The sequence below is a fragment of the Aristolochia californica genome, unplaced genomic scaffold (assembly GCF_029961685.1).
Source record: "Aristolochia californica isolate CCGP_79_NKW_82.1479 unplaced genomic scaffold, dmAriCali1.0.hap1 SCAF_1, whole genome shotgun sequence".
Classification (NCBI taxonomy): Eukaryota; Viridiplantae; Streptophyta; class Magnoliopsida; order Piperales; family Aristolochiaceae; genus Aristolochia; species Aristolochia californica.
In genome coordinates this window covers 55,654,706-55,677,682 of record NW_027181770.1, presented here as the reverse complement: position 1 = coordinate 55,677,682, position 22,977 = coordinate 55,654,706, and the positions used below count along the sequence as shown (strand labels likewise).

Here is a 22,977-nt window from a genome sequence, read left to right as displayed (position 1 = left end):
TATCGATAAGTATATTAATATATTAAATTGATTATTAATTTTTATTTATTTCCCTATAAGAGGTAATAAGAGGTCCATTTAACTTTCCTAAGAAAATTTTAAAATATTTCTTTTAATTTTCTAATAAGTCACTAATAGTAATAGGATTTTATTTAAAGGTTTTTTTTAGAAATATGCATCATAGGAAAAATATTTCTAGTTTTTCCTAAAATATAAATTTTCAACTAGGGGCACTAAGGAGGGCATTGTAAATTTATGGCCAGATTCAAAAATTACAAAATAAGCTAGACAATATTTGGCGTAAAAAAATTAATATTGGTGTGTTTAAATCCATTATTGAAATTCAATCTTGAACCTCCCCTATCATTCTTTTTTTAAAATGTATGCAAAGTTTTATATATAATTTATCTGACACATATTATATATATAGTATTAAATGTAGGTTAAGTTCGAACTCAGTTAAAATTATTAGGCTTGAGTTCGATTACAATTTTAGGTTTGAGGCTAGGGTCGGTCGAGCTCGAGTTCAAAATATTTAAATCAAGATCGGCTTGAACAAGGTTCAGACTTAATTGGATTTGATGCCACCCCTATGCCAAATAGAGGTCATTCCTAATTTTATGTATAATATATATATGATTTTATATATAATTTATTTGATATGTATTTTTTAAAAATTTTTAAATGTATATTAGAGCATGAACCTGAGACTTGTGTTTTTTAAAAAGTTTTAAATGAATGTTAGAGCTCGAGCTCTCGGTTAAAATTATTAGGTTCGAGTTTGATAACAATTTTACGCTCGAGTTTGAATTTAAAATATTTAAATCAAATTTAATTCGAATATAAATAAGTTTGGGCTCGGCTCGGCTCGATGCCGCCCCCGAGTCCCCGGTGGACTTGAAATCAACGAGTTCGTCATTTTCTCGTCGGTCAAAACTGCTGACTTTTCAATATCCACGTTATGTGGGAAAACATTTAAGAATGCAAAGTGTGCCCCATGCAAAGAGATTTGATGTCTAATGATTTTGACCCGTTTGGCTTCTTCCGCTTTAACCTTGTGGGCATGGTTTTTGCATTCAATTTAAAAGGCCCTTTGCATTATTGAGCTCAAGACCCGGTAAGAGGTAGCTTTTTCTTCTCTCTTTTCCCCTGTAAATTGAGTCGCTTCACCTTTCCTGCGTCTGTTTAAACTTTTTAATTTTCACCTCTTGAATCGTGAATAACTGGTTCAGATTGGACAAATGGGTCTGTACGATTTTCTCTCTCGTTTTTTTTCCTTATGAAGCTTCATCAATGTCTGAAACAACTACCCGTTTTTAAGGTTTATTTTTATCTTTTATCCACTGGTGTCCAGAACTCCAATGGTGTTTTTATTTGTAAATTGAGCTTGATTTCTGTCACCAATCCAGTCTGAGTGGCGCCAGTTGGAGATTCTATTATGAAAAGATGAGCATAAACGTATTTAAAATTCTAAAAGTGTGTAGAGCTAGAAACATCCAATCGCGCAGTCTATTAAATGCGTGAGATAATTATTTTTCTTAAATCTTAATAAAACTGGGATGCCATTGCCACCCGTCGGCTGTCTCCTAGATGCTTGAACTAATGCTTCTTAATGAAATTAAGATGCCGTCTGCCCAGTACCTGCATTAAGATTCCTACTGATTTTTTGCCCCCCCACCGTAAACAGCACCGCTTGTGAATGAGAATTACAGGAGAGCGACAGCGAAGGCTGCTGTCCGTTTTGGCTTTGGCTGAGGCCTTACTGGACAGCTCGGAGGAGGACAGATTAGTCTTTATGTCAGAATATGGCTCGGGCTGTGATCTAGAGGGATTTCTCACTTCTGTGAAAAGAAGGGATTCCCTCGAACGATCGCACGGATTACTTGCTTCTTATCTGCAAATCTTTGTTTCTTAATTAAATCACAAACCCGGCAAATCCAATCAAAGAGGAAGAAAAAGAAAAGGAGACGGAATCCACCTTCCACCTCCCAACTTTTCTTTTTGCCTGTTTTGCAATTCTCTCTAACGGAGCCGTGAAAGGCCTAGAGCGTCCGAAGCGCATATGGTGATGCGGGGGGATCAAGCTGTTTTCGACCTGACGCGTGCAGGTCTTGGGTTTCATCAGCATCCGTCTACAGCAACAAACTTGAGCGAAGATAGTGGTATTGATTTTGGTTTTTTTTTTCTCTTTTTCTTTTTTTTTTTGTGCGTGTGTGTGTGGAGATAGCTAGTTGTGTTTGCATTCTTGAGTGTTCTTGGTGCTTGAGTTGTCAGTGTTTTGAGGTTTACTCATGGATGTTGGGCGTATGAGTTGCATTTCCTAGGTTTGGGCGGGTTTTGGAGCTCTGCCCTGTGTACACGTGGATGGACTGAGCCTGACCATCTAATGTTTTTTGTACATGTCACTTGCTACTGGTTCAACAAAAAATGCTTAGTTGGAATCTTCTTTCCTAGTTCTGTATTTTTTTGTTTTCCTTTTCCAATTTCATGCTGAAAGGAAATGATCGAGTCGTTTTAGTCAGCTTTGTGTAAATTCATCCAGAAAGGCTGTAAATCAGGTCGTCAAGAGTTCTCTGTGAGAAATTTTACTTGAAAGGGAGTGTTCTGAAAATGGTCCTATGTTCCACTGGAGAAAAGATGGGTTTATCTCTAGTGGACATGATGTTTGCATATGGGTAAAACTAACCGTTTATCTTATATCTTTTAAACATGTTTACTTATGTCATTTGACATGCATAAATAAATGCTGTTCATTTTACTTTGTTTGATCAGTGTTTATTTAGAGAAGAAAAAGAAAACCAATTTGCTTCTGAATATTTTGTTGTTCTTGACATAACAAACATTTTTTCTTGGTACCCTGAAACTTCAATTGAGAAAAATATTTGGACTTTGTATGGAGAGTACTGATTTAGAAAATATCTTTTGTCAAAACAGGGGTAATGGGTATCAAAACTTTTGGAGGTCTAATAAACAGCATTTCTCGGTTCATTCACTTAGTTGCATGCCAGGACATGAAGTCTTTCCCAGTTCAAAAAGATTACAGAGATATAGTTTCAGCACTTAAGCTTCTAAAGCCTTTGCTTCATGATGTTGCTACTTCCAACATGACTTCTGATGAGTCGTTAGTAAGAGAGTTTGAGGAGTTGGATCTTGCTGTCAATAAGGCTAGAGAGTTCATGGAGAGATGGGGCCCAAAGATGAGCAGGATATGCACTGTGAGTGACATCTTCACGTTTGTTCTAACTGTGAACTTTTTCTTAATACATTCAATTACTGGAATAGGAATTTGTCGAAACCTTCATGTTTGAAGAATTTTGGTCTGATAGGTATCCTTATTGGGTTGTCACTTTTTGTATTTGTCCAGGTTTTGCAGTGTACACCATTCGTGGAGAAGGTCCAGAGGTCTTCACTGCAGATATGCTATGCGTTGACTAGATTACTACCACCAATTTCTTGTGCATCGCACTTAACATGCATTCAGGTATTTGAATATCTAAGATTTGTTGAAAATATTAAATAAGTGATATTAACTCCATATTTTTAAGGATGGTAAGTAAAGAATATCGGATGACAATATAAAGATGTGCTTTTTCTCTTTCCTGTCAACCTACCCTTAGAATCTTCTTATTGGGTGCACCATACTCATGCCCATCATTTGTCTGTCGTCAGTTTTTTGTTTGGCCAGCTTGACTTTTACTGTTTCTAGTTAAGTTAATATATGACTTATAACTAATCCTATTAAGTTCCTTTGTCTTTATCTAGTAGAACCTTTTATTTTAAAAGAATTTATGGTAATTTCGAATAACTTCAATTTAGCGTTTCAGATACCAGCATCTGTGTATATTCATTTTGCAAGTCCTGTGGATAGCATCTGTTTCTTATTCACTTGGCCATCCCTATCCTGAAAACCATCCACATGTCATTTCTCTTTTCAGAACTAAGAACAAGTGCTTTACCTTTCAGAACAGGTCTTCTTGAGTAGTTCACCGGCTCCCTCCCCCCTCCCCCTTCACTCTCTGTGTCGCTTACAGTTTTGTCATATGGAGTTAGTATTTGACTGATGCTTGCATTTATCACTTTAGCTCTGTATACAGGAACTTAAATGTCTAGATCAAGAGGAGAGGCTTTCAGAATTCATAGAAGAAGCATTGAGAGATCAAAGAGAAAATCTCATTCCTGAAACCAATCTTTTACTAAAGATTGCTGAATCACTGTCTTTGACATCAAACCAGGAACTTCTGTCAGAAAGCATTGCTTTGGAAAAAGAAATTTTGAAGTCTGAATTGAAGAAAAATAATGGAGAGGTGTCCCACATCAATAAGATAATTGACCTAGTGTCACACATACGGATGGGCATTGTTAAACTCGAGCATTTTCAAACAGTTAATGGGATAGTTATTCCTTCATATTTCCGCTGCCCACTCTCATTGAAACTGATGGAGGATCCTGTCATTGTAGCCTCTGGACAAACATATGAGAGAGTATTCATCCAGAAATGGCTTGATCAAGGGTTAAGAATTTGTCCAAAAAGTCGGCAAACTCTATCTCATACTAATCTGATTCCGAATTACACAGTTAAAGCTCTGATCACGAGCTGGTGTGAAGACCATAACATAAGGTGGGTCAGGTCTGTTGGATCCCATGATAACTTTTCTCAGGTAGTATCAGAAGAAGCTGCTGATGGCTTGAGCCACGTTGACAGTTGTCGTGGTTCTTTGCAAAGTGATGTCACTTCAAGAATATCCGTTGAAGTTGGACATGTGGTGGAGAGTCAGGGGGTTGCAGTTTCATCAAGAAACAGTGAACAGGGTTCCAACTTGGTAGAAAAAGGTCTTTTTGAGGGTACCCCCCAGAATGCAGTAGTGAATGAAGTAACCTCAGAAAGGGAACCATCATTTGAGAGGTCTTGTAATCATAGCTGGTGTGAATCTGTTTCAAGTGTCATTTCTACTACAGAAGATTTTGTGTCCAGGGAATCAAGTAAACACGACAATATACATGAGGCGTCAGAGGAAGCCACGTCAGGTTGTACTGCTTCTTATTCAGATAAAGATTCAAGTTTCTCTCGATTGCTTTCGATGAACCAGAATCACAACCGAAAGGCAAGAACACCAGCAGAAAATGGGAAAAAGAATGGGATCTTCAATCGAAATATTTCTTCATTATCAGACTTGGGATTTGATGATGTCACCACTTATGCACATGCTCAGAAACTTGTTGAGGATCTAACTAGCCATTCCAATGAAGCCCAAACGGCAGCAGCAGCAGAGATGCGGCTTCTTGCAAAGCATAATATGGAAAACCGCATAATACTTGCTAAATGTGGGGCCATTGGGCCATTGGTTTCTTTGCTGTGCTCTGAAATTACCCAGGAAAATGCTGTTACAGCTCTCTTAAACCTGTCTATTAATGATAACAATAAAACCGCCATTGCAGAAGCTGAAGCTATTGACCCACTCATCCATGTTTTAAAGTCCGGAGGTCCAGAGGCCAAAGAGAATGCAGCTGCTACTTTGTTTAGCCTTTCTGTCTTGGAAGAATACAAAATTAGAATTGGCAGGTCTGGGGCTGTAAAGGCATTAGTTGATCTTCTGGGTAGTGGAACCCTTAGAGGGAAGAAAGATGCTGCAACTGCATTATTCAACCTTTCCATCTTTCATGAAAACAAGGCTCGAATAGTCCAAGCAGGTGCAGTGAAGTATCTGGTTGAGCTAATTGATCCAGCCAAGGGAATGACTGACAAAGCTTTGGCTCTTTTGGCAAACTTAGCAACAGTTTCAGAAGGTAGAACAGCTATTACAAGGGAAGGTGGAATCCCTCTTTTGGTTGAGGTTGTGGATATGGGTTCTCAACGAGGCCAAGAAAATGCTGCTTCGGCATTGTTGCAGTTATGCATTAACAGCAAGAAGTTTTGTACTTTGGTACTGCAAGAGGGTGCTGTGCCACCTTTGGTTGCTTTATCTCAGTCAGGCACTCCAAGAGCAAGGGAAAAGGTATGCTTGTGTTCTAGTTTACTCTTTAATTCTTATAGTGACTTGGATGCAAATCCTTATTTTTATTATTATTCATTATTATTTTTTTTGAATGATGAATCTCATAGACTAGGGGAATGAGACAAAAGAACATTACAATGAACATCCAGGCAGAGGCAGTTGCAACTAAAAACTATATCCTTTACACACAGCTAGGTGCAATTGATAAAAAGCGTGGTACTAGTTTATTAAAGAGCTAAAACACGTTAAGTTTGTACTCCTTTTTACCCTTTTGCTCCCGAGAAGTTGAATAACTTCTTATCCTAGCACAAGCCAAAGTGAACCTGGAACTTTGTGGGTGAGCTAATTTCCAAAAAAATGTTTTTGGTTTTTTTCCATGTGTCATGAGACAAAAATGATAAAAATGCCTAAATTAGCAAAAACTTTAGTTGGATGTATTACCAGATATGGCAGAATTGGTTTGGACAAAACTTTAGTAATATTTTGTCTGTTTGCATGCTAAAGCACAATGACATTATGGGCTTGAACAATTAGACAAGAGATCAAACTCTTCTGTGCAAATAGTAATAGAGGCTTGAAATAAAAAATTGGGATTTGGGTGAAACTTAATATTTGCTTATTGTTAATATTGGGACCATTTTTGTTTCCTCTTGATCAAAACCTGTATATGACATTACTCTGTAGAAGTCCTACTCGAAAGCCAGATTTAAGCATTGTGTTTGGAGTAGGACAGGAGCTCCCCCAGACTCTGCCTGACCTCTGCCATGTCTCAGAATTGTTGGAGACTCAAATTTTATTCAAGAGTTGCTATGTTTTGGGGAGGATCATGGGTGTTGAGCCTCAATATGGGTGGGTTTTGACTGACCAAGGCAACGGGGTGTAACACCTTCTTTCTCCTTGTTAGCATTTATGTTATTGGAGTAGAGAAGTATGGTCTAGAAGGGAAGCCCTTACAGGACATACATGGTTTTCTCCTCGTACATCTGTTTGTCTGGCTTTGACCAAGGTATGAAGCCTGCTGTGGTAGTCTCCTGGACTATTCTGTCCCCACAAATCAAACTTTTCAGCTGATGTGCCACAAAAGGTATCATTGACCAACTTATATAAAATAAAGAGAAACCATTGAGAACTCAATCTGCAGGTTCAGGAGGAAGAAAGTGTTACTCACCTTCTTATTCTTAGCCTATTCATCTTCCAACTTAGGAGTGTCTTACTTTGCAAGTTTGGTGTTCAATTCTTTTTTGTCTCCTAATCTCCTTCAGCACTTTGGAAAAAATCCCTTCGGGGAAGGTTGAATAAAATCGTTGGTTATTCTCCCTTGTCAATCCCTATAAAGAGACCCACAAATTGAGCCATTGAGAATGCAACTCTTCACACTTTAGCCTGAGACAGTACTCTTTGAGCTTAACCATCTGCTTGATTCCATTATTAAAAATAAGCAGATGTTGGTGGCTTCATTTTGGCTCTAAGATTGGTGATTTGGTGGTCATTATCAGTAAGGTTTCGAGAAGAAGACCCCTCTGAGGTGCTTTTTGTAGAGACACAGGGATTGAGGAGTTATATAGGAATTTGTTTGCACACTTACAAGAGTGCAGATTTACTTTTTTGACTCCTTGACTCAGAATGGTGATTCCTGTCAAGAGCTTGTTGTGGAAATTCTCTCTCAGTTGGATAATGCTTTTATATTTTATATAGGATCTTTCTTGTAGTTCCATTGTTTTCTACATCCTACTGCACCGGGTTCCTTTTCTTGTACTTTTGGCCACCTTAACTGAATAGTGTACTTAATTGTGCGTGAGTAGTTTTGTTAAATTGGGTCCAAGGTCCTATCCCAAAATGACTAGTCAACTTAGGAAACCTCTTTACCAACTAATAAACTCAAGATCTTTGTACTCACTAATCCATGTGAGACTATTTCTTAACACTCCCCCTCACGTGTCGACCATATTTTGTGACTTTACAAGTGGATAATTTAGGAGTAGGTGGCTCTACAAGTGGATAGTTTTAGGTGTAGGCCCTCTTTTGTTGGTCTACAAGTAGATAGTTTTTAGGTGTAGGCCCACATATGAGTACCTGCTCTGATACCATGTTAAATTAGGTCCAAGGCCCTATCCCAAAATGACTAGTCAACTTAGGAAACCTCTTTCCCAACTAATAAACTCAAGATCTTTGTACTCACTAATCCATGTGGGACTATTTCTTAACAAGTTTAAATTTATTGTGCTCAAGAAAGAAAAGACATGGCAAAAGTTTCTGTCTAATATTAATTGTCAGGCTCATGGTTTCTTTGCATTTGTTTGATTGTCAAAAGAGAGATTGGAGAAACATGGAAACATGGCATCAAACGAAATATAGAGAAGAAAGACAAGGACTTAAAATGAATTGAGTATAATGTCTTGATACAACTTGAACTTCTTTAAATCCAATAATTATGGTGGAGATAAATTGCAACCATGTGTTTGAGAATGGAGGAGAGAATTGTTAGAGGTACTATTGAGTGCCATTATGACAAGAAAGACAATAGGAGATTAAAAATTGTCTTGAAGTTTGGATTCGACAGGCTTTTGTTTTTGTGGGTGATGTAAAAACAGTAACATAGATACTGGGTTTCATGATTTTGAAGTCTTCTCTCAAAGGTTCCAAGATATTGATTATGTATATACATGGTATATAAATCTGCAGTGCCGGTTGCTCCTTTTCCGTTGTTTACCAAAAAAATTGGGAGTTCTAGATGGGTAAATGTCTAAAAGTTTGCCCCTGCAGCATGGAACCTGATGATTTTTTTGGGAAAAAAAAAGGAAATCTGTTATAATCTTGTAAAATGTCTCTTTTTAAAGGGCTGTCTGTAGTAGGGACTGTAATGACGCCATTGTTAGGTTTCATGCAAAGTTTTTTATACATTGCTTGTGGAGATGACGTGCAGAAAGCTATATAATAATATGTATCTGGATAATGGTAAAAAAACACCGACTCTCTAGTAACATTATGGTGCAGGCACAGCAGATTCTGAGCCATTTCCGCAACCAGCGGGAGGGGATTACAGGGAAGACAAAGTCGTCATGAAAAGGGTCGGGAGGTTTACTGATGTGAGATATCCAGTTAATATTTTGTGTATTCTATGAGGCTGTTGGTTATCACGAGCAGATCCACTGCGGCAGGTTCTTCATGTCTTGTAAGTTTCGAAGGGGGATTGCCTACGCTGCCCTGTGCAGCTGTGCTCGACGACAACAGTTTCTTTAAGGTTCTTCTGTAGATTATTTGTGGTCAGTGATCGGGTGATTTCCTGGGTTTGGCTTCTCCATGTGAATATGTTCTGTACTTGGTTCTCTTGTACCTTCGTAATTCATATTTATATATTCTTTTATTTGATCCTCAATTTCGTAGTTAATTGGATTTTGGCTGTTCTTTCCCCTCCCTCTTTTTGATTCTTTTGGTAAATTTTAAATACAATCCTTATAGAGATGTATAGGAAGAAGTGGAGCAGAGGGTGGGGGGAGCCCTTCCCTCCTTGATGGGAGGAAGTAGGGTCTGGGCAAATGGAGCTAGGGGGAGGCTTCCCCTTGTCTTCCTTGATTAAGCCTTGTATCATGCAAAGGCTTGGCTTAACAAGGTTTCACTTGGACGATTTGAGTAATCCTGATTTGCCTCAACTACACTATGTTGAGTAGGCCTAGAAATGGGGTTGGATCCCCTATGACCCCAACACTATTATTATGGATTGATCAGGTTAATTGAATTAATATTTTTTATTTGCCTATAGATATTCTGTATAGTAGCATTGGGTGATTTTGAATTTACATTTGATCCATTTCTATATAGATCAGATTGGGTGAAAATTGGAGTATGTTATATACTATGGATTGGAGTTGTCTTTTTTTTTTTTGTCAAACATTTAATTAATTTTTATTTGTCTATAGATATTCTGTATAGTAGCATTGGGTGATTTTGAATTTACATTTGATCCATTTCTATATAGATCAGATTGGGTGAAAATTGGAGTATGTTATATACTATGGATTGGAGTTGTCTTTTTGTCAAACATTTAATTAATTAATTAACTTATTTTTAAATTTGGGGTGATTGTAGAGTACTATTAGATTTAATCATATAGGTGATTCTACTCGGAGTCACTTGAAGTTGTTGTTCTTCCTATAAAATAAAATACACTTGAAGCTTATGGGGGTATGCCTACTCTTAAAACCCTTGTGGTTATAACTTGAGTGGTAATCGAATAGCTGAAAAGAAAGAGATTTGAGGGAGAAAATGAGAGAAAGAAGAGTGAAAAAGAGGGATAAAGCAATCTTGGCAGCAAGCTACTCATGTAGAAAAGCATGAGCTTCCTCTTTTATTTTAGGGTTTAAGTGAGAATTATATAAATAATAGAAATGCTCCTAGAAATGTTTATGTCTCCTAAAATTCATCCTTTTTTTTTAATGAGACTTGAAATATAAAAATAAAAAAACAATACCTAGCTAACATAAATAAAAAATAACCAACATGCCCCTAAAACTCCCCATCAAGTTGGAGAGTAAATATCGAACAAACCCAACTTGTTATAGAAGATCACTTCTTCATGTCTTCCCAAATGCTTGTAAATGTATCTCCCAACTGGTATGAAAATTTCACATCTGGAGTTTCCACCTTACTTTGCATAATTACAACTCTAATAAAATGATAATCAGTTGCTATTTGTTTAGTTTTCTCGTGGAATACATGCTTAGCTTGTAATGAAGATAACAACCTGATTGTCACACTTAATAATTATAGGTTTTGATATATAGAAACCAAATTCAAGAACAAACTTAAATTTACATAAGTTCACTAATCGTATGAATCATTGTTCTATACACCGGACCTAGCTATAACTATCCGTTTCTTACTTTTCCAACATACCAAGTTACTTCCAACAAAGTAACAATAACTTGACGTAGAACGTATATCCATCTTACACTCGACATAATTTGCATCAGAATATCCAAGCACATCAATTTTCCTATCTTGAGTATACAATGGACCTTTTTCCAGGTGCACCTTTCAAATATTTTAAAATCCTTCGAATAATTTTTAAATGTATTTTCTAAAGATTTTCCATGAATTGGCTCACAACTCTTACAACAAAGGATATATCTAACATAATAATTGTAACATAAATCAAATTACCTACTCAGCATGTCTATATATGTTATATCCTTAAGAGTAAGACTATGTATCATGGAGATTACGGTTGATTTTCATAGGAGTGTCTACAAGTTTAGCACCCAACAAATCAATTCCTGTAATATATCTAATACATATTTTCTTGTAATTTTAATTTTCTAACCAAATTAGTTTGGATCAAATTCTCTTTCTGACACATCCAATAACTCATCCATTTGATGTGCAAATGAATTTTTTTAATCCACCTACCAATTCAATCCATTAATTTATTGATTAGATTCGTTTTTTTTCTTTTTTTTTCAGATTTGGGTAGATTTGGATTATGAATTAACCCCCCTCTCGCTTGCAATGTTAGTGGATTTTGCAACCCTAAGTGTGTGTTCATGACTGTTGGATTGGGTTTTGGTTATTATTTGGACAATGCTTTTAAAAGAACCTTTTTTTTTTAAGCACATTGATGAACCACCCAAGTTATGCTAATAAAAACACAAAGAAACGATAAAATCAAGTTGAAGATTAAAAATGTTTCGTTGGTTTAAAATCAGGTTGGATTTGAGTTAAGACCCCTTAAATCTTGATATTGTTCAAATATGTTTTCAATTTATTGGATTGAGACTCCCCCTTGCGGATAGAACAATATAGCTTGGCCTAGTTTTAAGGCTTTTGAACTGCTCCCCTAGTGTTGATGGTGCTCACAAATGGGGCAAGTCCACCATTCATTTGAGTCAATTATTCTAACAGGGAAAAGTAGGTATCAACTTTAGTGCTTAAGGCTACAATGACACACAACAGATACTTCTTTGACTAAGAAAGCTTTACACTATAAACATTGCTAGGATGAAACGGCTTGGAGTTGCAGAACACTTTGCTGCAAAATTCAAACAAATTGTCAGATACTTGGATCCAGTGGAAGGGAAGGGGAGAATGAGAGTAGATATTGCTGTCACCTGAATGCATGACAGTGTGTATTGGACATCGCTGTCTGAGATTTGGTGGTGAAGAACAATCCTAATGCTGAAACAACAACAATCTCTTTTAAAGATGTGAAAGGATATGTTTATTCAAACAAAGACCAGTTTAAGGAGCTCACCTGGATGAGCTCACAGGTATCACTAGTATACCATGCTCTTCTAAAACCTTGCAAAGCTGTTCCACCTTGATAGTTGAACCATCCACGATATCAAAAAATACCTGTGTACTCCTTAATTGTAATTTATATGTAATATATGGATAACACATCCAGTTGATTCAACTGGAGCAAGATTCAGGACAGACTGAAAATGGCACCCTGTACAAGCTCTAAATGAAACAATCAAGTACACAAGCTTGTAGTAAGCCTGGTGAGCAGCATAATGATACTAACCATATTGGTCTCGACAGTGGATGGGTCCATTTTTAGTCCTTGGATTTGATTCAGTCCATCTGCAACAGGTCCGGCAGCAAACATTTATTTCTAGTCACTTGAATTGAATGTTGATAGTGCTTACCCAATTCATGTATTTTTTTTTTTTTTTAACAATCTAACAACTAATAGCTTAGTGAACTCATATCAGTTTCAGTTTAAGCAATAATCAAGACAACAGCAATTTCATCTTCATGCCAGAGAAGGACAAAATTAGTAAATCGAGACAGCAAAGGACTTGCTAATGTGTAGACAGAGAACTTTAGCATCTGGAGTAGGAGCAAGTGAAAGTAGGACCTGCTAAAACCTTTGCTCTTCTGTGATCGTCGTGGAGTTTAGAAATGTTCTCCTGCAATGCAACATATGCAGCAGCACATAGTACTCCTACCTGTCTCATTCCACCACCTAAAGTTTTCTTTAACCTCTTAGCCTGACGTGGAGAGTAACAGAGAAGTAAGTTTTGTGAAGAAAAGAAAGGTTTTGTGAAAGGACAATCAGTGACGACAAGATGTCCAACATTCCTGTACCTTTGTGATGAAGCTTTTAGAGCCTACAATGATAGATCCAACTGGAGCACCTAAGCCTTTGGACAAGCATATCTGGATGTGAATACATAGAAGCAGATGCACAGAATGATAGTAATGAGATACCAGAAATAAAACCAATAATTTTTTATATTTATCAGGTGATACTTTATTTGGAAAATAATCAACGATTGAAATATCCAGGAACAGAGAAAGGAAGATACCGAAACTGAATCAGCAGCTTGGACTAGTCTGTGAACAGGAACATTCAGAGCCTAGAGTTAAAATTTGTAAAAGTTAGATAGAATTCCTCTTCATAATCATCTTAGAAATTATTCAAACCATCATCAAAACAGAGAAAGGAGTAGCTTACAACTGCAGCATTGAATATGCGAGCCCCATCAATGTGTAGCTTCAAACCATGCTTTTTAGCTAATGCTCCAACTCTATCTGTATATTGCACAGAGATGCATCTCCCTCCACAGCTGCATTTGGAGAGAAGTGTAAGAAATGATACAAGGGGTTATGGCAATCCTAACTCTAGTACATTTTCAGGGAAGTTAAAAGAACAAAGAATTTTCAAGAGAGGACTAGTAGAACAGGTATGTCTCCAAGTAATTTAACCCAAGATTCCTTTTTTACATGGCATTATCATTTATTGCTTTCCCCTAAAGTTTGTCATTCATATGATTCTACTCTTACTAAAACTTCATATTTACACAGCTGGTCAATGCATAAATAAATTAAGAGTAACCATACAACTCAGTGAAGCTCTTTTTAAGTGCAAAATTTTGAGAAACACTATCAAAAGTGTTGAATTTCTAGAAAAGAAAAATAATTCATTGACTTGATTATAATTGAGTACAATGAGCTTCTATTTATAATAGAGGAAACAAAAAGAATCAGATTATAATTAAACTAACCTTGTCCCAGTTACACTCAAAGTCAAACACTAAAAGATAAACTCTAGAACAACTGAACATAAATTATAGACTAACATAATTGAAACGCCTTTAAACTGAACCTGTTCTGTGAGATCTCTCTTCCCATGAGACTCCTTTTAGACTCCACCATATTAATTCTAACTATGTGAGACTTATTGCGGTGAGAGGCATGTAAGACTCTTCTATACCTATTCTTCAACCTTCCCCCTCTAACTGGAGTTTATGAGTTTAACTTACAATGAAAAATATTCTTGGTCTTCAAGGAGAATTCTTCATATTGCACTCCACCTAACATAGATATTCTGGTCGCATACAATTTGATTACTACAACTCGTAAAATTCTTCATTGTAGATTGTACTTCTTCTAATGATAGCAACACCCATACTTCAATTCCGGAAGGAGACACAACCACTGCAACACTCAACTTTCAAAAGGAATTCTTACACGTAATGAAAATAAATAGGAAGGAGGCGCAACTTACTACAACACTCACAAATTCTTACTTATATAAGTTTTTTAAAAAAGACGTACATCAAATCAATAGAGTAAATAAAGTGACTAGGCTTGATTCAGCTTGTAGAATCTTTCATACTTCTCCTTCTATTCTCACCCTCAAGCTGGGAGATGTCGACAATGATCCCGGCTTGAATAAAAAAATAATTGTCATAAATATCTCCTCCATTAGAGTGTCCAAGGATAAGTACTTAATTGAACATAGACTCTCAAAAAATAAAAAATAGAATGATTAAAAAAAGAGTTAAAACCAACCTCAAAGGATATTGAACAAAATAGTGATAATAATCACTAAAAGGGGTAAATGTCTGTCACTCAAAGGACAAAAATAAGACCACCTTAACTTTACCAATAAAAAAAGTCTTAATTAACTTAAAAACACCTATATATAAAAAGAACCAACCAAAGCAACACACAAAGAGGTTGTCCCAAAGGCGTAAGCAAGAGTAAAAAAAAGGATGGTTGGAAAAAGGTAACTGAGTAAAGAGGTTATTGTGGGATGAAAGTAAGAGAAAATAACTACCACCATAATAAAAAGGAGACTGTAAAGATAGAACTGAAATAACTTAACAAACCATTTGGACCAAGTATGACCTCAAGGGAATTTTTGGAGGTTGACCAAAATTTTTCGGAGTTGATGATGAAGAAAATATGCAACCGATGCAGACAAGCAAGACTGAAGACCAGATTGGTAACCTGGATTTTCTCAACATCATGGAACACTCAGGTCAGATTAGTAATGGATATGCTCAAGGAAGTAGCAGTCGGCAGCCTTAAAATTCAGATAGCAAGCTACTCAATAATTATGCAAGCAATTGCAGTAACAGAACAGCAGATACTCGTGCCGATGGGTGCTGAGACGCTTGCCGGAAGATTCTATGTTGCACATTCCTGCAGCAGACTTGACATGCTTTAATTCTTTGAAGACCCCAAATGGAGGATTCCTTGACCCACTTGGAACAGCAAGTGCTGGAAAATTCTCCTGGTCTTTTGTATTTGTGGCAGAATGGGTGATTAATGACTGGATGTCTGAATACTCCTAGCAGTCTTCATGCCTCATTGCCAGATCTCATCTGAGCTTTCTCATGGCCAGCATATGTAGTGAACAAGGCAGCAAGCAAGCAGGAAAGATGCTCGAATAAGGTAGCAAGTAAGCGAGCAGCAAGCAAGATACATCAATAAGATAGGCCCTTAAATCAACCAATAAAAACCAGCAAGGAAGTTAAGCCTTCAAACAGCAATAGGATAACCATAGAATTCAGAGAAAAATGAGAATAAATACAATAGATACCATGAGATTGATAGTGTCTCACTCCAAATAATCTCTGAAATCCTTTTCCAACGAGGACTCAATTCAGAAAAATCAGTAAAGATGCTCATATAGTCCTTCTCCCTCAATGACCTGGCTTCAACCAAAGCTGTTATTCCCGGTCTAAGTCCAACAAGGATTTGACTTGGAAAACCAGGAAGGCTACCCAGTTAGAATCCTTCTCCAGTTCTTCAGAGTTCTTTACCAACAAGGACTTCTTGTTCAAAGTAGTCAAGCAAGAACAGGTACTGAACGCACGTTATTGCTGCTATTTAGAGTCTGACCATGTCCAATGTCATGGTATGCTCTCCACTTGCTTCTTGAAAAAAAAAATCCGCTTATCATCCCTTTCTTTCCATCCGGCCTACAAGAGAAATGAACAAAGCTCTTATGCTCAAATGAATTTGGAATTTCAACAACAAGCATAACAATTTATGGAGGAATATGGTGAAATTCTACCTTTAGTTTTCGGGTGCCTGGTGGAGAGAGGGTGGCGTTGCTCGCCTCCTATCCCCGATATGGAAATCAGTTTTCAAGCTCCTTCTAGTATTCAGAGATGCTACATCGTTTTACACAGGCAATAGAAGGACCCTTCTCTTTTGGTCGGACGAATGGTGTAGCCCCCGATCCCTCTCGGAGGACTTCCTGGGGCTGCATAGGGTGGCAAGCGACCTCTCTTGCTCTGTGGCTGATTCATGGAGTGATCACTCGTAGAGTCTCCCGTTTCGTCGGGGATTAAATGATGAGGAATCGTTGGTTTTTTGCTCTCTCCTTACCAAACTCATCAATACTATTATCCGAGAGCACTCAATTGATAAGCTGATTTGGAAGCCCAATAATAATAGCCGATTCACTATCACTTCGGCTTACTCTCATATCAGAAAGCAAGGCTACAATATTCATGATATTCATGAGCACAAGGCGAATCTGACTTAGAAACTCTTAGTGCCAAGCAAAATCAATTTTTTCGTGTAGTCAACTATCAGAGAACTGATTCTTACTTCAGACAACCTTCATAGAAAAGGCTTCACTGCCCCCGATCTTTCTTGTCCCCTTTGTGGTGAGTGCGAAGAGACAGTCCAACATGTCCTCTTACACTGTGGATTTTCGTGGCAAGTTTGGATGAAGATCTTTCAGAAAATTGGGCTCCAAGTGGAGCTACATCAGGACCTCTTTGGCACCTTTGAGATGGTTCGAAGGATTCGGCTGGACAAGTTAATTCTTTCGGCCTATCTTGTGCATGTTCCATGGTGCATTTGGCTCGAGCAGAATAACCAGAGATTCAACTCCAAAGCTAACACCCCAGACAATACGGCTTCTCATGCCGTTGGCCTCATCTCGAGCTGGCTTCATACAAAGAAGATTTTGCCACTCTATTGGGGTCCCAGCAGAACTCCGAGTATGACTATCTGGGATCCTCCCCCTTGCGATTGCATAAAGCTGAATTTTGATGGTAGTGCTATCAGATGTCCCGGGACAGCTGGAGCAGGTGGTGTGTTCAGAGGTCACAATGGAGACTCTATTCTTTCTTATGCTGGTATGGTGGGCATTGCCGATTGTAATGCTGCTGAAGTTAGTGCTCTACTGTTTGGCCTCCAAATCTTTAGGGATCATCTCCATGCAAGTTAATCATTGAAGGCAACTTAAAGACGGTTATTAGTTGGTGTTCCAAAGACAACTTCACCCCTTGGCGCCACTGGCCCATCACTGATAGTATTGCTGACATTGTATCTTCTACACATTGTAATTGGAACCTCATTCCTAGATCAGCCAACTCTTTGGCTGATAAATTGGCAAAATTCGGAACTTTCCAGCAATCTCTCATTGTTTGGGAAGGCTTCCCTCCTTTGTAATATGCTCTCTTGAGCTTTTGTCTTAAAATCATCCCTTCCTTTCCTTTCAGTGTCTCCGTCTGTATCGATCCTTTCACTCCACTTCTGGACTGGTCAAGCAAGAATTCCAAGGCCATCAACTGACAAAGAATGGAGATTTTCAAGATCTCGGACCTAGAGATGCAGAATTATATTGCCAGGCGCTATGGTTTGATGCTCTTGTATTCTTATCAACTCGTGTAGGGGCTTTATTAGGTCATGAAGCAAGTCAGCCATGAAAAAGAATCTTGATCAAAGCAGCACTGAAGATTTGCTCAAAAAGCTGTTGCAAGAGCTTGATCTGAGATGATGGCATATTCTGCATCTGTAGTCCTTTGTCCACTTCAAGTGTACGAGGGGTAGCAGAGAAAGGAGAGAAATCCATCTTAGCTACAGAAGCGAGAGAATTTCATTCTCGTTTGCTCAGCTTGTCAGAAAAACGGTATAGATCTCTTTTGATTATCAAAGAGATTTGTGAGAACCTAAGCACAAGATTAGCAGAGGCAGAAGCATTAAAAACAACAGCAGAACAAGAGGAATTGCAGAAAGAAGAGTCTGTTGGCAAGGTTCTTATTGAGCAAGAACTTTTAATGGATATGGTGGTTCAAAAATCAAAGATGATACAACAAGAAGCTAAGGAAAATGCTAAGTTGCAAGATTTTTTTTGGTTCATAGTCAGAATGAGCCAAAGAGGAATGTAAAAAAAGCAAAAAAGTTAAAGCGAAACCAGTCTTTTTGTTTAATCAGAAGAGATAGAGGAATCAGAAGAACATCTACAGAGGAAGTGTGGGATTTGTTTGAGGAATGTAAGTTGAGCCAGTGGGATGTCGTTTCTGGAAACAGGATTTCAGCCAGTGGAGCTTAAGCTATTGGGTTGAATGCAATTGCAGAACCGAGCTGATGGCTTAAAGCTTCCCATATCTGCCATGAGTACTAGGATCCACAACCACAAGTTTACCAGAATTCAACTATGAAGTTTTATCAGCAAGTAGGATCCACCAGCTGCTTGGAGACAGAATGGCAGTCTTGAATTAATGAAAGATGAAGAGTTTTTTGTTTAGTGACAGTTGTTTCTGCCAGAAAAAAAGGACCAGTGCACTCGTCTTCTCGAAGCAAACAGTATACAACTGTATCAATCGACACGAAACAAAGAGTAACGACACACTCATCTTCTCGAAGCAAACAGTATACAACTATATCAATCGACATGAAACAAAGAGTAACGACAAGTCGAAAGGCCAAAAAGAAGAAACGGAATGCACATAGGCCCATGAAGTATAAGTAAGTCTTGCTGCTGTTAGATGAATTTACTCAAGAAGCAATAAGCATGACATAAACGTTGAATAGAATTTGAACTCAGACAATTGCAAGTAAGTGGGGTTCAGGTATTGCGGAGTCAAAAAGGGAATAGAGATACCATTCCAACGACGAAAGCAAAAGGAAAAATAAATTAGGGAAAAACAAAACAAAAAATAAACTAAGGAAAGGCAAAAGCTGAAAAAATAAACAACACTAAAAACCAGGAGAGAGGAACAAGTCAACTCTGTAAATTGACTTTGTATCAATTTATAGACCCTGCTTAAATTTCTTAACAGAAAATTAATTCATTGACTTGATTATAACTAAGTACAATGAACCTCTATTTATAATAGAGGAAACAAGTTGAACTAGATTACAATTAAACTACCATTGTCCCAATTATACCCAAAATCAAATACTAAAAGATATGCCCTAAAAGAATTGAATAATTGTACATAAATAGAATATCAACATAACTGAAACACCTTTAAACTGAAACCTCTTTTGTGAGAATTCCTTCCCATGAGAGTTAAGAGACTTCTTGCTATGAGAGGTAAGACTCTTTTATACCTATTCTTCAACAAAAAAGCAAAAGGAAGGAAACCACAGATTATAATTTATTAAAGTAGCTGGATATGAAACAACATTGATCCTCAGCCCTCTATCTGCAATTGCATTGCCTTGGCAATAATTCTTGACAAACAGAACCTAAAGTGAAAGCTGTTTATGCCACAACATACTGTACACTAAAGATTCAGAGAAGCAGCATGTTATTGTAAATCTGGAAGTCTTTTCTGAGTTGGAAAGCAGAGCAGATATAATCTTTTGCGCATTCAACTCTTGGCTGGGTGTAGTTTGACTAGATAACTACTGACAGCAGCATATTCAAATACGTGAATAGTCTGACTATTGAAAAAAAGGATGCAGACAGAAATACTCTGTGATGGTTACTCCCTGCCGAGCTTAAAAAAATAGAAAAGTTCAGAAAAGAAATGTCCATGGCCCATGCACAACCTTTCAAGAAATTACGCAATCCCATAAACAAATAATTTAGCAATTTGCTGGAGTACAAGGTAGTGAATTTTCTTACTTGGCCTGCGTATTCTCCAAACAGATGAGCCTGGTCGTCGGGTAGTGAAGCTCGTGCTCAGGGTTTCGAATGGCCGCTTCAATCAAGTCAATATCCATGGTTCCGTCTGGGTTATTCTTGACGGTTCTTGGGTGCACACCGCCAATTGTGGAAATGCCTCCGTTCTCATAAATGTGGATATGGGAATCGTCTCCAAGAATTACTTCACTGCCTCTGGTTTCGCAGTGGACGAGGACGCTTATGAGGTTGCCCATGGTGCCGGAAGGAACAAAAAGAGCGGCTTCTTTCTGCATGATTCGCGCCACTTCCGACTCGAGGCGGGAGGCAGTAGGATCTGAGCCTATGACGTCGTCGTCCACTTCGGCGCTCGCCATAGCTGCTCTCATGGATTCTGTGGGTTTTGTGACCGTGTCTGATCGGAGGTCTACTGTCCTGCTCACCATTGCCACTCGATTGTCCTGAAGATATTCTCTCGCTTTCCTACTAAAAGAATGTTAACAATAAATCTATAAGTAATTTGGGCAATTTAAACAATTTCAACAATTCAGAGAGTGATGCTGGGGTTGTTCCAAGCGTTCGACAAGTACTTAGCATTAACAAGAAAGTAAAGTATCAAAACGCAGACTCAAACACTTGAGTCTCCAACAGCGTTCATTTCAATGGACGACATATGCATGGCAAAAGCAGCAATGGAAAATGCAAAAGTTTAACATATATGCCTAGTCCAGAATCCAATCAATCGGTCGTCGGCACTAATAATCAAGAAAGAAGAAGAAATGCATACGACTGGGGCGAAGAAATTACAGAGAGGTAAAAGTGTCCGGTTGACAGCAAGGAAAAGATTTGGAACAGATAAGATTTCTATATCGCCAGATGAACTTTCCCAATTTCAGCAGCTCAGCTACTTCACTTGAACAAGTTGTTGCTCTTGCTCTACCGACTCATCGAATCGGCTGGGGGTGGTCGGCAGCAAAATCGAAAAGACAAAAGGAAAAAAATACGAGAAAAAGACAACACGACACGACAAGAGCATGAATTAAATAAAAAAGAGAAAAAGCAAAAGCAAAAACCCAGAATCTCCAAAAACAAATTCACCTCCCATCTATCGAGAGCGGTGGACTCGAAACGAGTCCGGACGCGGCTGCTCAGCCATAAGCGTTGCTTAATAATTATGGCCTAAAGGCGTCGCTGAAGCTATGGTTCTGAGAGGTCAATTATTTCTAGCATTTTATAGATACGAGAGACGAAAAAAAAAACAGAAGAAGCAAAAATCAAAAGCAAGGAGGAATGGTTGGGTTGGTGAATTACGAACCACTAAAAGCTTGGTTTCTACAGCGCTTCCTCACGTTCTGGAATGTCTCTCGGGCGAAGAAGACGAGTGTCCAGTTTTTGGTTTTCTCTGATCTTTCTTCCAAAATCGCTCACATACGTCCATGGGGCATTTGAATGCACTTCAAATCTTTCAAACAAAAAATAAAATAAAATAAAATAAGTAAATAAAATTTAAAAATAACCATTATTATTCAAAAATACTAACTATTTTTGGGAATAATAAAAGTTAATTTTTTTCTAGAAGATTTTTATTTTTGTTATTGTAATAATTTTAACTATGATTTTAATTATGATTATGAATGTCTTTATCATGGTTTATTATGCTCAAACTATGTTATAATATAATTTAATTAAGATTATTTAAAATGCTGGATTATAAAAATTAATTGATCTTAATTCAAAATAATGATACTTGTTTGCATAAGTTTATATGAAAAATGATATAAAATTAGTATTTAAATTTTTTATATAAAAATAATTTTATGTTTCTCATTGAGTTCTTAATAAAATTTTGATAATTTTTATGGTGATATTAATTGATGCACAAGGGCATCATCTTGAAACTCTCTTATTTCTCTCTTCTTCTCTTCTTTTGTTCTTCTTCTCCTCTCCCTCTTTGGCTCGATATCATTATGGAGTCCTAAATTCTGCATTCTTCCAAGGAAGGGGGAATAGAAACAATGGAAGAGGACGTGGAAGAGATGGCAGATCATGTGGTAAAGGTAGAAGAAGAGGTAGTGGTGATTCCACTTATAATTCTAGAAATCTTGGTCAAAACAGAAAGTACACTTTTTGTAGTTTAAACAACCACTTGGTAGACAAGTGCAGGAATTTATATGGTAAACCAAATTTGTTCAGGGATAATCAAACGTCTTCTTCTACAACAACAACCAACAATGAAGTGTCCTTAGATCCTCCTAAAGAGAAGATGGTCCTTACAGAGGTGGACTATGGTTTTGTATAGAAACTTAAAACATTTGATTCCAGAACCTTGAACACCTTACTAGTAAAGTTGAAAATTTATCCTCTTTGTCTCCTTATACTATGGACCATTTTGTATCTATTACAGATAGGTCCCAAACAAAGGTTCAAGGTATCGATACTTCTTCTATATTCTCTTCTCTCTCACTTTCCAACGAGTCTTATGTTTGTTAGGCAACTAAACAAAAAACTAATTTTTTATCACTTTTTTTCTATTCTCATTGTGCTTTTTAGGACATCAAGAAGAAATAAGTGATTGGTGGCAATCATAAGAGAGGAGGTCTCTACTTTCTAGATCCTTCCATTCTAATACTTGTAGCAATAACAAATGAAGAAGCAATACAATGACATAACCGATTGGGTCATACATCGTTATTGAGTTTAAAAACATTAGTTCCTTTAGTTAAATCCATTTATAAATTAACTTATGAGTTTTGTGAATTTAAGAGACATCACATATTTGTTTTTCAACCCAGGCAAAACAATGTGTCTTCTAGTTCTTTTGCTTTAGTTCATTATGATATTTGGGGACTTGTGAATGTCTTGAATATTTCACAGTCA

General features: G+C 37.4%; 2 protein-coding genes across 8 annotated transcripts; one reads left to right on the top strand and one right to left on the bottom strand.

Moving 5' to 3' along the window:
* The first annotated feature begins 1,707 nt into the window (after nucleotides 1-1,707).
* Nucleotides 1,708-9,362, top strand: LOC137951660 (U-box domain-containing protein 3-like). Of its 2 annotated transcripts, none has more exons than XM_068798495.1 (5): nucleotides 1,708-2,162; nucleotides 2,935-3,215; nucleotides 3,365-3,481; nucleotides 4,095-5,993; nucleotides 8,988-9,362. In XM_068798495.1, the coding sequence occupies exons 1-5, from the start codon at nucleotides 2,063-2,065 to the stop codon at nucleotides 9,054-9,056; spliced, it is 2,466 nt and encodes an 821-aa protein (XP_068654596.1). In that variant the 5' UTR covers nucleotides 1,708-2,062; the 3' UTR covers nucleotides 9,057-9,362. The 2 variants fall into 2 exon arrangements, with proteins under 2 accessions (XP_068654596.1, XP_068654587.1); XM_068798486.1 differs by having other exon boundaries at nucleotides 4,083-5,993.
* A 2,368-nt stretch (nucleotides 9,363-11,730) lies between these two features.
* Nucleotides 11,731-21,518, bottom strand: LOC137961893 (probable low-specificity L-threonine aldolase 2). 6 transcript variants are annotated; one of them, XM_068808520.1, is made up of 10 exons: nucleotides 21,416-21,518; nucleotides 20,104-20,586; nucleotides 13,450-13,561; nucleotides 13,301-13,351; nucleotides 13,080-13,151; nucleotides 12,850-12,982; nucleotides 12,514-12,572; nucleotides 12,241-12,341; nucleotides 12,098-12,164; nucleotides 11,731-12,018 (listed from the first exon to the last, which is right to left on the bottom strand). In XM_068808520.1, the coding sequence occupies exons 2-10, from the start codon at nucleotides 20,544-20,546 to the stop codon at nucleotides 11,983-11,985; spliced, it is 1,074 nt and encodes a 357-aa protein (XP_068664621.1). In that variant the 5' UTR covers nucleotides 20,547-20,586; nucleotides 21,416-21,518; the 3' UTR covers nucleotides 11,731-11,982. The 6 variants fall into 6 exon arrangements, with proteins under 6 accessions (XP_068664621.1, XP_068664630.1, XP_068664654.1 ...); XM_068808529.1 differs by lacking the exon at nucleotides 21,416-21,518 and adding an exon at nucleotides 21,199-21,286; XM_068808553.1 differs by lacking the exon at nucleotides 21,416-21,518 and adding an exon at nucleotides 20,908-21,085 and having other exon boundaries at nucleotides 12,098-12,132.
* Between the last annotated feature and the right edge of the window lie 1,459 nt (nucleotides 21,519-22,977).

Bases quoted from the DNA above. Each gene is read 5' to 3' on its own strand.
- LOC137951660 (XM_068798486.1), top strand. From the start codon at position 2,063: ATGGTGATGCGGGGGGATCAAGCTGTTTTCGACCTGACGCGTGCAGGT. The intron at 2,163-2,934 runs GTATTGATTTTG...TTGTCAAAACAG, and splicing joins AAACTTGAGCGAAGATAGTG to GGGTAATGGGTATCAAAACT. The intron at 5,994-8,987 runs GTATGCTTGTGT...ATTATGGTGCAG, and splicing joins CTCCAAGAGCAAGGGAAAAG to GCACAGCAGATTCTGAGCCA.
- LOC137961893 (XM_068808520.1), bottom strand. From the start codon at position 20,546: ATGGTGAGCAGGACAGTAGACCTCCGATCAGACACGGTCACAAAACCC. The intron at 13,152-13,300 runs GTATCTTCCTTT...ATTCACATCCAG, and splicing joins AAGCTGCTGATTCAGTTTCG to ATATGCTTGTCCAAAGGCTT. The intron at 12,342-12,513 runs GTTAGTATCATT...AGGAGTACACAG, and splicing joins CCACTGTCGAGACCAATATG to GTATTTTTTGATATCGTGGA.